Source organism: Aotus nancymaae, unplaced genomic scaffold, assembly GCF_030222135.1.
Source record: "Aotus nancymaae isolate 86718 unplaced genomic scaffold, 86718_ANA_hifiasm-v0.15.2.pri h1tg000014l, whole genome shotgun sequence".
NCBI lineage: Eukaryota > Metazoa > Chordata > Mammalia > Primates > Aotidae > Aotus > Aotus nancymaae.
Window position 1 is genome coordinate 116,486,941 of NW_026988425.1, and position 13,060 is coordinate 116,500,000.

Sequence of the window (13,060 nt, forward strand, 5' to 3'; positions counted from 1 at the left end):
GGATCAAAAGAACTTGATGATGGTGGTCAGCAACCTGAGCGCCTTTCTTAGCTCCCTCCAATATTCCCTATTGAAAGTGACCAGGACAAAGTCAGAGACTGGCTGATGAAGCCTCAGAAGGTGCCATCTTCCCTTCTGCCCACAGCTTGTCAGGCTGTGTGCCATTTCTCCATTCTTTTTTTCCCAAGGCAGAGCTTGGACTTACTGCTATTCCCAGTGTCTATGAGGCAGAGCAAGCACTGCCTGTGTGCCGCCAATTCCTTCTGCCCTAATTACGAGTGACTCACTATTGAGCCCGTGGGGTTCCTGTATATCCTGCTCATTCTGCACACTAAGCAGTTGTGATGGTCAGTTAGAGTTGCTTGGCAAAATAGGAAAGCCCTACATGATGTGGCTTCTGTTTACTTCTCCCATCTCCTTCCACTGCCCCCTCACTGCCTCCTCTCCGGACTGACTGCTCCCTTGCTCTTCCTGAAACATCAGGCACATTCCTGCTACCCTGGAGCCTTCATGCTTGCTATTATCTTTTTCTTGAAAGCTTTTCTCTAGCTATGCACACAACCTGCTTCCTCAGCTCCTCCGTATTTTTGTGTGAAGGTTATCTTCTCAGAAGACATGCTTCCTGACCACTCTGTACCAAATGGTAACACCACCCCACCCCAGCACCTTCTCTGCTTTATTTCTCTCCGTGACCCTTTACGTTCTGATTTTATCTACAACATGCCATTTTTCCTAGTGGGAACTCCAAGAGGGAGGTGACTTTTTTCTATTTTTTTGACTACTGTGTCCTTAGCTTATAGATTTGCATCAGCACAAAGCAGGTGTTCAACGGGTGCAAAGGAAAGGAGGGAAAAAAGAAGAAAAGGGAGACTAGGCCCATGAAGGACCCTGGGACGTGGCTGACACACCTGCCTCTCTGACACACCATCACACTATTGACGTACGACTTTTGAGATCACACAAAAATAGTGAAAAACACACCACTGAAGTGTAGAGAAACTGACGCGCTTGTTTAATTTTGCAACCTGGAGGTCGTTTCCTCTCCTCTGTGGTTTCTCACTCTGCTTCTCTGTCACCACCAACCTGACGCTCTGCAGCTGCCAAGCAATTTCTGGAAATATCTCAATGGGGAGCTTCTCCAAATCACTCAACTCACCCACATAAGCTTGCGCCAAAGCTAGTTATTCACAACCCCAACTGCCAAATGAAATGTCAGGGAAGGACACATCCATTGTGGAATTACATGGATTACGGGAAGGGGGGAATGATCCTTTCTTTCATAATTATTAGTTACTGACCACGACAATGAGCCTATTCAATCTTGATAATGATCCTTGTGTTTAAAAGGACACAGTGGACACAGAACAATAAATGTCTTCCTTTTGTGGTCAACTATTTTTTATCTCCAGTTCTGAGGTCTACCATTTGCAGAACTGTACTTCCAGATTCATGTTATACACAGTTCTATGCACAGTCCCAGGATCCAGACAGTCCTGGAGTTAGATCCTGTAAGCAAGTCACTAAAATTCCCCAAGGCTCTGTGTCATTCTGAAAAATAAGCAATGGTAAAAATAATTATAAACACTAATAAATACAACCATAATCATGGCAGTGAGCATGTGTTAGGAGCTTGTGACTGCCAGGTACTGGGCTAAGACCTTCATATTTTTTAGCTCCACAAACAAGCTTAACTACCCTTAACTAATTTACATTACTAAGTCTTACTCATTCTCGAAAGGAGTTTTCTTCAAGCCTTTCCTGACCACCCTGCTCAGACCCCACTTATCTCAAATGGTTATCTAGCACTGAGTAGAGACTGGCACTGGGATTGCTGGCCATTTTATCCAACATCCGTGTCTAATCCCACTTTCACCATCAATACCCACAGTAAGAACCAGAATAGACCGTATGCTTTTTCTAAATACTTAGCTGATTTTACAAGGCATGTTATAAGCATCTCGTAAAATAAGTACTAGGAGAACGCTGACTAGAGGAGAAAATAAGGAGAAAAATATAAATAAGAAAAAAAACAAAACCTCTTCTCCCTCCAAGTTCCCCTAAACTTTAGCTTCTTCACATTTAGTCTGACACTTGGAAACTCCTTTCTTTAGAAGGCTCCCTACCCACCTAGGCCCTCCATGTATCACCCTTCCCCATAGCAACTAAATTTCTTACAGCTTTCTGAGCCTTTGACGGTGGCTGGTGGCTGGAAAGTCAACTGCAGTGATAATGTGAATCAATATACGTGCATACCACATAAGCAAGGTGTGCAGAAAGGCTGGGAGAAGAAGAAAAACAACATTTCTACTTTTCAGGAGCTTATACTTTAACAAAAGAGACTGGGTTCTAAATAACTGTGTGTGTATACACACATACAACTATATGTGTATGTATATACACACACACAGAGACACACACCCCAATACCTCCACACATATATGGATATATCCGTGTGTGTGGAGGTATTGGTGCGTGGCAGTAGTCTATGGTGCTCTTACCTCCTCTTTAGCCACAAGTCTTGGTGACAAGAACAATGAGCTCATCCTCTGAAGCTAAAACTGTGAAGACCACTGAATTAGTCAGCTCAGGGGTCTATAACAAAATACCACTGACTAGGTGTCTCAAACAACAAAAACCCACTTCCTGCCTTGCAGATGGCTCCATTTTCACTGTGTCCTCATACAATGGGGAATGAGAGACCTCTGGTGTCTCTTTCTCTTGAATAAGGACACCAATTCCACTGGATCTGGGCTCCATGCTTCTGACCTCACTTATCCTTAATCGCCTCCTAGAGGCCATATCTTCAATACCGTCATGTGAAGGTTAGGGATTCAACATATGAATTTGGTTTGGGGACACAACTCAATCCAAGCAATGACTCTCTATCCATCAGCATCTAGACATACAAAGTCACTAAAAATGGAGACAATATGGGTGCCAGGCCACCATGATAAGATACCAGCCTTACTGAAGTGGTAACATACAATTAATGAAATAATGTGTTAATCAGAAAAAGACAGAGGTCATGCCTCAGTAAAAGTTTGGACTTGCTCAGCAGAGGGAGGGAGAGCCTATGCCACAGGACTTTAAAAATACAGGCTTCCCACCAGGCGCGGTGGCTCACACCTGTAATCCCAGCACTTTGGGAGGCTGAGGCAGGTTGATCACAAGGTCAAGAGATCGAGACCATCCTGGCCAACATGGTGAAAACCCGTCTCTACTAAAATACAAAAATTAGCTGGGTAGGGTGGCACTCACCTGTAGTCCCAGCTACTCAGGAGGCTGAGGCAAGAGAATTGCTTGAACCCAGGAGGCAGAGGTTGCAGTGAGCCATTATCGTTCCACTGCACTCCAGCCTGGCACCTGGTGACAGAGCAAGACTGTCTCAAAAAAATTAATTAATTAATTAATCATCCAGGCGTCCTGGGCTAAGAGGGCTCTCATGCAGAGATGGATAAAGGTGGCCCTAGCAGACAAAGTATGAGGATGTCAAGTTCTAATTTGTGGCTCAGTACTTACTGTGAGATGATGGTGTATGAAATGCCATTGACCATGGAGCCCATGCATTCTTCTTGCAGTGCGCCCATCCCTGCACCAACTTCCCGATTCTAATGTGACTTCTCCTAAAGGCTGACTGTGGGGAGGAAATGTATTTCAAGTGTTTCCAGGCCCTGAGATAATAATTTCTCCTAACAGGTTAATGAAGTAGGCATTGATTATGATTTGACTTTTCATGTAATTTGACAATGAAGAAGGAGCTGTTTACATCAAAAGAACAAAAAGTATTTTATTTTTGAGATGGCATCTTGCTCTGTCGCCAAGGCTGGAGTGCAGCGGCATGATTGCAGCTCACTGCAACCTCTGCCTCCCAGGTTCAAGTGATTCTCATGCTTAAGCCTCCCGAGTAGCTGGGACCACAGGTGTGTGCCACCATGCCTGGCTAATTTTTACATTTTTAGTAGAAATGGGATTTTGCCATGTTGGTCAGGCGGGTCTTGAACTTATGACCTCAAGTGATCCACCAGCATCAGCCTCCCAAAGTGCTGGGATTACATGGATGAGCCACCACTTCTGGACTAGAGTCTTTAAAGTATTTACTTCTCACGTATTTAAATCTCAAATTAGTTATGATTGCCATTTGTAGCTCAGACTCATGACCATTTGTTTATCATGAGTTAGTCGTCTGAGCCAGATGACCGCTGGATAGTTACTGCAGGCCTTAGAGATGCTGATTTTCTCAAGGACTTACTCAGTGATGCCCTTGCCCAGGACCAATTTGCCTTCCCCTTTCTACCTCCTCTCTTCCTGCTGTAATCCCTTCTTCTCTCTACAGATTTCTCCATAAAGCAGTCTAAGGTTAATGCTTAGTCAGAGTACAAGTGTCATGCTGTGCAAATGAAGGCAGGTTGATTACACTCACTGCAGAGTTGGAAGAAGCATCACAGAGAAGGAAGGTTTTCACTAGGCCTTGCAGTGTGGGAAGGATTTCAGAACACGATGAATATGAGGTAGGTGATATGGTTGGGCTCCATGTCCCCAACCAAATCTCATCTTGTAGCTCCCATAGTTCCCAGGTGTTGTCAGAGGAACCCGTGAGGGATGACTGAATCGTGAGGCGGGTCTTTCCCCTGCTGTTCTCATGACAGTGAGTGGGTCTTATGAGATCTGATGGTTTTATAAGGGGGAGTGTGATGGTGAATACTGAGTGTCAACTTGATTGGATTGAAGGATATACAGTATTGATCCTCGGTGTGTCTGTGAGGGTGTTGCTAAAGGAGGTTAACATCTGAGTCAGTGGGCTGGGAAAGGCAGAACCACCCTTAGTCTGGGTGGGTACAATCTAAGCAGCTGCCAGTGTGGCTAGAATATAGGCAGGCAGAAAAATGTGAAGACAGAGACTGGCCTAGCCTCCCAGCCTACATCTTTTCCCCATGCTAGATGCTTCCTGCCCTCGAACATCAGACTCCAAGTTCTTCGGTTTTGGAACTCGGACTGGCTCTCCTTGCTCCTCAGCCTATAGATGGCCTACTGTGGGATCTTGTGATCATGTGAGATAATATTTAATAAACTCCCATTTATATCTATTTTTTTCATTAGTTCTGTCCCTCTAGAGAACCCTAACATAGGAAGTTTCCTTGCACAAGCTCTCCCTTTGCCTGCTGCTATCCAGGTAAAACATGACTTGCTCCTCCTTGCCTTCCACCATGATGGCAAGACCTCCCCAGCCATGGAACTGTCCATATTAAACCTCTATCTGCCCAGTCTCGGTACGTCTTTATCAGCAGCATGAAAACAGACTAATACAGTAGGTAAGAGACCAGGAAACACATGAGATGATAGATGATGACCCCATAGAACATGAAAAGCAAGGAAAGTAAGAGTCTACCGTTATTCACAGGTGTTTGGCTTGAACAACTAGGTGAATAGTGGTGATACTGCCAAAAACTCATGGTCTCTGTTTGAGGCAGCTCTTCAGGGAGACAGTGAATTCTGTCAAGACAAGTCGAAACCAGGTTTCTATGGGGTGCCCAGTAGGGTGTGGATCCGGAGCTCAAGAGAGAGTCTGGCTAAATCCTCTTCCACCGATGTATCCTTTCTTCTAAGGGGATGTTCTCACCTTTTGGTCATATGGTTGGATTTGGCACCTGCAATATTTAAGGCTCTGCCTGTCCTCTGCTTCTCACATTCCTTCTTCCTCGCCCTTCATCCTTACTTTCCTCATTTGCCCCATCATTCCATTTCCCCTTCTTTGCCAATGCTGGTGGGCCTGGAGGTGACTGTAGAATTCAGACGTTGCTGATATTTGGGGTCCTGTCCCACTGCCATAGGCTTAGTCTGGCACCAGAGCAGCATTGGTATACAACAAGGGAGGCAAAGCCCCAGGGGTCCCTTGGGCCACAGATGCTCACTCCTTATCTGACCCCTCTGGAAAGCTAAAAACAAGGTAAGTTAAACTGAGGACACTGGACAAAAATCTGATTGCCCTTGGTGTATACCAGGCTTGTCACATGCCAACTCCTTCCTTCTTCCTCATTTCTTCCCCATTCCACAAAAGGTATAGAAAGCCACTGACCATTAACTAGGAAGACACAGATGAGCCAGATCTAAGATACAGAGGAACCAACTCCCAAACTCTTGGGTGACATGAATTCTGCAGGAATTTCCCCCTTTGTTAAAAAAAAAAAAAAAAAAAAAAAAAGCAGACATGATAAATTCAGATTTAAAATCAATATGGACCAGGCGCGGTGGCTCACGCCTATAATCACAGCACTTTGGGAGGCTGAGGTGGGTGGATCATGAGGTCAGGAGATCGAGACCATCCTGTCTAACACAGTGAAACCCCATCTGTACTAAAAATACAAAAAAATTATTAGGCGTGGTGGCACGTGCCTGTAGTCTCAGCTACTCAGGAGGCTGAGACAGGAGAATCACATGAACCTGGGAGGCGGTGGTTGCAGTGAGCTGAGATGGTGCCACTGCACTACAGCCTGGGCAACAGAGCGAGACTCCATCTCAAAAATAAATAGATAAATAACAAAATCAATATCCAATTTCAGCTAAAAAGTTTATACCTGCCTAAACCTCTAATTCCAATTATCATACAAAATGAAATTGGGTATTTTTCAAAAACCACAAATGTTGATTTTAATTAAAACATAAACTAAAGAAAACTCACAGGAAAAACATGAACAAATACCCGAGTAAGCTGAATGCACATGTTGCTATCCTTGTTTTTGTATTAAACAAATATCAGCTGAGCACACGTTACATGCTATGTGCCAGGCATGAAGCTAGACTCTTAGAAGACACAGACAAATATGTCTCCCCAGCCATGCCCATACTCCAAATTAACACAGCCTAGTGGAGAAGATAAGTAAGGGAGCTCTCCTTCTTCTTTGCCATGTGATAAACTCTGGATCCTCAGGTAGTGGGACAGGCCCAATCCCAACAGGCAGGACTGAGGGGAAAAGCCAGCCCAGCGAGGAGGGAGGTGGGTGGGCAGAACTAGACTGCAAGGGGACCAGCAGCACCCTGTTCCTTCATCCTCTGCAAGCATGCCACCCAGCAAATCAATGGTACTTAAGTAGTGAGAACCTCAACCTTGGTTGGAAGAATCAGTCTTAGTCTCTGTTTTGTACTTACTTTTTTTTTATAATTGTACTTTAGGTTCTGGGGTACGTGTGCAGATCATGCAGGATTGTTGCACAGGTACATACATGGCAAGGTGGATTGCTGCCTCCATCCCCCCATCACCTATATCTGGCATTTCTCCCCATGTTATCCCTCCCCAACCTCCCCAATCCCCACTGTCCCTCCCCAGCACCCCCCAACGGACCCCAGTGTGTGATGCTCCCCTCCCTGTGTCCATGTGTTCTCATTGTTCAATACCCGCCTAGGAGTGAGAACATGCAGTGTTTGGTTTTCTATTCTTTTGTCAGTTTGCTGAGAATGACGGTTTTCAGATTCATCCTTTTCCCTACAAAGAACATGAACTCATCCTTTTTTACATCTTTCTTTGTACTTTCTAGGGCAGAAAAGGAGGAGCAAAAGATTCTTTCTTGAGAACAAAGGTTAAAAAAATGTCTGCATTAAAAGGGAAAATCAAATAATCCAGAATAGCCTATTCTTTTTTGAAGGATTCCGCCTATTGTAAGCTTTCTGCATTGAACCTGGAGATGATAAAACAGCCAACCCCAACAACGTTTCATCTATCACCATGGACCAGCCCACACTTCCAGACACACATCACACCACAAAGCTCCCACAGCCTCCAATCTAGCTAAAGCTAAACACTCACCATCCCCGACAGCACCCGTCCACACTTCAGGCCTGTGGTCACCATATTTCCTCACCTGGCAAGCAGACTGTCTTCTGTGCCGATGTGGACACTGCTTCGCAGATAACATGCCCTTATTTCCCACACACTGATCCCCTCCTTCTAATGAGCTTCCAGGAAACCAGGATGAGACATTTTGCAATGACAGCTCTGATATCCAGTTGCCTCTTATGCTCTGCTTGGGAGTATATGATCTCCCAACAAAACCTAGTCAGAGGGCAGAGTCATTTTCTTATGCATCTCTATTTCCAATAGCAACATTGACACTGCCTGGCCTAGAGTAGCATTCAAATATTTCTATTTAGTCAACAAAGACGATAAAGGTTCTAAATCGTTTAACAGCGGTCGCTTCAAAAAAATTCCTTCTGAGTATGAAAATGTTAGCATATCAAAGACAAGAAGCCCACTTGTACTTTCTGGTCAGGAAAAAACAAAAAAAAAAGATGAAGATTAATTTCATTACATAATTCAACATGTTACCTTCCTCATACTGACCTAATTTAATAATCTACTTCATTTGCATTTTGTTTAGTGGAAATATGTATTTCAAATTTATAAATAACTAAACAGTCAGAAAAGGCTTACAAAAAGAATTTTATAAAGTTTAATACCTAATTAAAATTAAAGACACTTATGGGTAGTGGTGTCTTAATATAGTAATGCTTGGTAAGGAATATGGCCATGATATCCTCCAAACATCCATGATCCCATTCCCCAGTGAAACCTCAATACATGGAATAATCAATAAGTTTTGTTTCTAAAAGGGAAACTAAAAATCCAAGTTGAACAACCAGTTTTCTATGCAACTGTAACACTAACCTGGAACACAGAAAAATTAACTCCTTACATTCACATGGAAACCTACTTCAGTGTCATTAATGAAAGAATTTTTAAAAACAACTAATTATATCAATCACTGAAATCATGATTTGGTAATTTGGAGATTGAATTTAAATCATATTCACCCTTGAAATAAAATATTTGTGTCATAATTATATTTGGTTAATTAATTGTATTGAAATACTAAAGTTTTGTTAATTTTTTTAAAAGAACGAATGTGAAGTTGCTCATAGGTGAATGCACACACACATGTGGCAGTTCAAATCCTTGGGCAGTCAAAGGGGGACATACATTCATACACTTCTTAGAAAAAATAATATGCATGGTTTGTCTACAGTTACGACTGGCAAGAGTGTAGTGACAAAGACAAACTCACACTTCAACAAAAACTTCCAGGAAAAGTTCTGCACTTCATTTCTTTGCCAGGAGACAGATAAAAGAGAATTCATCCAGTAGGGCTTTTAATGTCCTAAAGTATTCTGGAAGAGTTATTTGTAATAGCTTTAAAATACACAGAGGTCAACCCTAAAACTAATGGGAACACCGGGTGCAATCAATATTGCATTAATTTAAATTCTTGTAAACAATATTCTTCCTATCTGAGCTAACCATGAAAATAACTGCTAATCAAATTTTCCAAGGGCACTGAACATACTTTTCAAAAAAGAAGAGGAAGGAAGAAAGGAAGAAAGGGAGGGAGAAGGAGGGAGGAAGGGAGGGAGGGAAGGAGTGAGGGAGGAGGGGATGGGAGGGTAGAGAAATGGGAAAGCCCAGCCCCATTCTCACCTCTGGCTCTTCTGGTGCATCTCCTCCAAGGGAAGTTTTCTGAAGATCAAAGATGCCGTTGCTGGACACCTGTCTCTGCTCAGCAGGAGAGGCATGGGCCTCCTCTGAGTCTGTTTCCACCACATGGAGGTGGCTGGCTTCTTCCTGGCTCCAATCCAATTCTTCTTCAGACTGTTTCAAGGAGCTACTGCTACTCTTAGGAAAGATCCCTGCAGTGGACAGACTGCTGGGCACGGAGGTGTAGGAAGACTGGGGCCCAGAGTAAGGCCGGCCCTCTGGGACCAAGACCTCAGCCTCCAGGAGATCAGGCACAGAGAGGCTGAGGCGGCGGTCCAAGTGATGCCTTGCCCTTAGGTCTGGGGGTTTACTTGGGTTCTTTTTCACCTTCTTCTTGCTCAAGTTGATCAACAATGGCCTGGTCCGCTGTTTTAATGAGCCCCAAACAGATGGTTTATCCAGATCCATGGCTGCATGAAGACCCAAGAAGCCGCTTCTCAGAAGACTGTACCTCTACTGAAAACAACTGCAGTGACTCCTATGAAAGAGTATTAAAAAAAAAAAAGAACATGAACCTTCCTGGTGGCAGTAGGGCACATCAACGTGGGAAACACAACTCAGAAATTTTACACTTTCCAATAAGTGATTAAGATTGCAACATTTGATTGGTAACTTCTGCACATATTGGGAAAAGCATTTTTAAAGAACTTTTTAAAAGTATTTTATCAGAGCAACTGTAGAAACATTAAAACGATGAGATTATAAGGTTGGCACCAAAAAAAGAAAAAAGTGCTTCATGAAAAGATGACTTTCTTATTTCCTCTCCAGAGAAAGCAGAGCTAAAGACTTTCACCAGAACAATAACAGCAGGTGTTCTTTAGATGACCAAGGGGTGGGGGCTTTCTACTTCTGTAAACTGGAGGTCAACAAACACTTTCAGTGCAGGGCCAGTTAATAAGTATTTTAGATTTTGTGGGCCAGATGGTGTCTGTTGCTACTACTCAACTCTGCTGTTGTGACATCAAAGGAGACAGACACAACACCTAAAGAATGTGGCTATGTTGTAATAAAACTCTGCAAATGCAGAAGACTATGGATGACTGATCCCTGCTTTAACCATGTTAGCTTCCTTTCGAGAATGAAGTGCACATTTTGAAGAATAAAATCATAGCCCTATCAACTAGGATTCCGTCTAGTATCTTTCAAATGTATATTCACATACAGGTGATTATAGCAAAAAAAAAAAAAAACATTTATAAACATGTGAGTTTTCTTCTTCAGAAGAAGAAATGACAAAATTCCCATAATGGAGCCCTTAAAAAATCAAGCTTCTGAGATGTAGCCTGAGAATGTGAAAGGGAGAAAGTGTCACTCACTAACAGTTGGTTATGAGGAATAAGGATGCTTCACACATACAGTAAATACGTAATCACAGAGTACAGTAAATGCTGTGCAGGAAAGTGGTGATTTGGGATCTAACAGGTTGAGCTCATCGGGGATCAAATCAAAATCAAATTTGCAGAAATAACCCTTATTTGATGTGTCCAATGCCTCATAATAAATCCTTTCAGTATGAAAAAGAAGCTGAGGCAAAAAGAGGCCAAGAGCTTCCACAAAACGCATTTTCTAAAACAAAGGACCCTGGCTTTGGTGCCCCACCCCAGCTCCTTCCAGAAGAGGGCAGTTCATCAGTGAAGAATGGTCCAGAGAGCCAGAGAGCCAGAGATCAGGGTGCATGCAGTCATTTTCCTGCTGAAGGTAAGGACTTTGTCTCTACAGCCCTTGCCTAATGACCAGCGCACGGCAAGAGCTTCTCCCAGGATGAACTTGGTGTCTTCAGTAGAGAATGTAAAGATTAAGAGCTTGGGCTCTTGAAACAGATTCCACAGGTTACAATTCTGATTTGCTATGTTCTACTTAGACGGATGACCAGGTGTAAGTCACCTCAATGAGCCTCCATTGCCTCACCTACCCAGTGGGGATGAAATGACCTAGTTTACAGATACGATGAGATAAAGCATAAAGCACAGTGTCTGATGTTTTAAAGTGCTCAGTCACAGAAAGCTGTCTCCATCATTATTGTCATCATTTCTTGTTTGGATATCTTAGGTTATGTAAGAGCTCTGGGTCTCATTATTCCCACATTACAGATGAGTTCAACACTAAGTACCTCAGGAGCCTAAATGAGCTAATACACATAAGGCGAAAAGACGCCAAGAGCTTCCACAAAACACGTTTTCTTTGCTTTGGTTCCTAGAACAGTGCTAGGTATAGAGTAAATGTTTAATACAGTGTTAGCTACTTTTAAACTTATTTCCATTATTTTGTATTGCATCATCTTGGCTTTAAATTGTTTAAAATATTTTACAACTTTTTGGCAGCTTTTAAAAACATTATTCTAAACAGCAACTTGTATTTCACATTAGCAAGACACAAGTATATTCCATTCACATCCCCTAGCTTGACCTGCAAGTATGCTAAAAGGCATTGCTCCTATTTTCATACAGCAATATTTTCCTTCAATTAGCATTTAATGGAGGATAGTAGCATAACACTCTATGGACATAGGAACAATCTATAAGAAATGGGAACCGCCACACCAGCTGATACAACCAGAGGACCCACAATGTGACAGGTACTGTGAGAGACTCAGGACACAGAGCAGAACCTTGAAAAGTTTATCATGTAAGTGGACATTAAAACAGCGAAACTGAAACATCTGAGCAAAAGAATGTATACAAATTCCACACTAATTACAACCAGATAGAATTTTTTTTTTTTTTTTTTGAGAGAAAGGGTCTCACTCCAGTTTCCCAGGCTGGAGTGCAATGGCACAATCACAGCTCACTGCAGCCTTGAAGTCCTGGGCTCAACTCCACCTCAGCCTCCCAAGTAGCTGGGACTACAGATACATGCCACCATGCCTGGATAATTTTTTATACAGATAGAATTTTTGACAGAAGTAACATTTTGATAAACTAAACATCTGAAGATGAAAGAAAAAGAAAATGTTTGAATAACTGAAAAGTCTGTTGTCAATAAAGTAATATACATGGAAAACAAAAATGGAGAAGGTGGCCAGTAACTTCTCAGCAAAAGCAATGAGACTGAAGTTTGGGAATGACACATATGTCATGCAGTGTCTGATGATGAAGACTCAGCACATGTGTGAGATAAAGCATACCTGAGCATAGCCAGCAAAGCAGCATTGTGATTTCCACGGGAACAGCAAGACTTCAGATGCACTCACACAGTGGGATACTGTACAATGCTTAAAACAGTCAGGTGGAGCCATGTGGTTCAACACAAGTAATGAATGCTATCGAGATGGAGACAGACAGATGGACAGATATATTCCAAGTTTAAATTCCTGGCTCTATAGTATTTCTTAAATTCCCTACAGCACCCAAAACAGACTCATTAAGAAAGTGTCTTTAAAAATACCCAGTCCCAGCCAGATGTGGTGGCTCATGCCTGTAATTCCAGTCCTATGGGAGAGGCAGAGGCGGGTAGATCACTTGAGGTCAGGAGTTTGAGACCAGCCTGGACAACATGATGAAAACCCATCTTTACTAAAAATATAAATAATTAGCCAGGTGT

At 42.7% G+C, this 13,060-nt stretch overlaps 1 protein-coding gene across 6 annotated transcripts in view; it reads right to left on the reverse strand.

Annotated features, from left to right (window-relative positions):
• Positions 1-13,060, reverse strand: part of MCTP2 (multiple C2 and transmembrane domain containing 2) — a 260,105-nt gene that overhangs the window by 182,439 nt on the left and 64,606 nt on the right. For all 6 annotated transcript variants that reach the window (XR_010342639.1, XM_064376265.1, XM_064376263.1 and 3 more), the window contains one exon: positions 9,464-9,998. Coding sequence is in view for 4 of the 6 variants with exons in the window: in XM_064376265.1 (XP_064232335.1) it covers positions 9,464-9,928 (465 nt within the window). In the remaining 2 variants the exon portion in view is untranslated. Of the gene's footprint in view, positions 1-9,463; positions 9,999-13,060 lie in introns of those variants that run through there.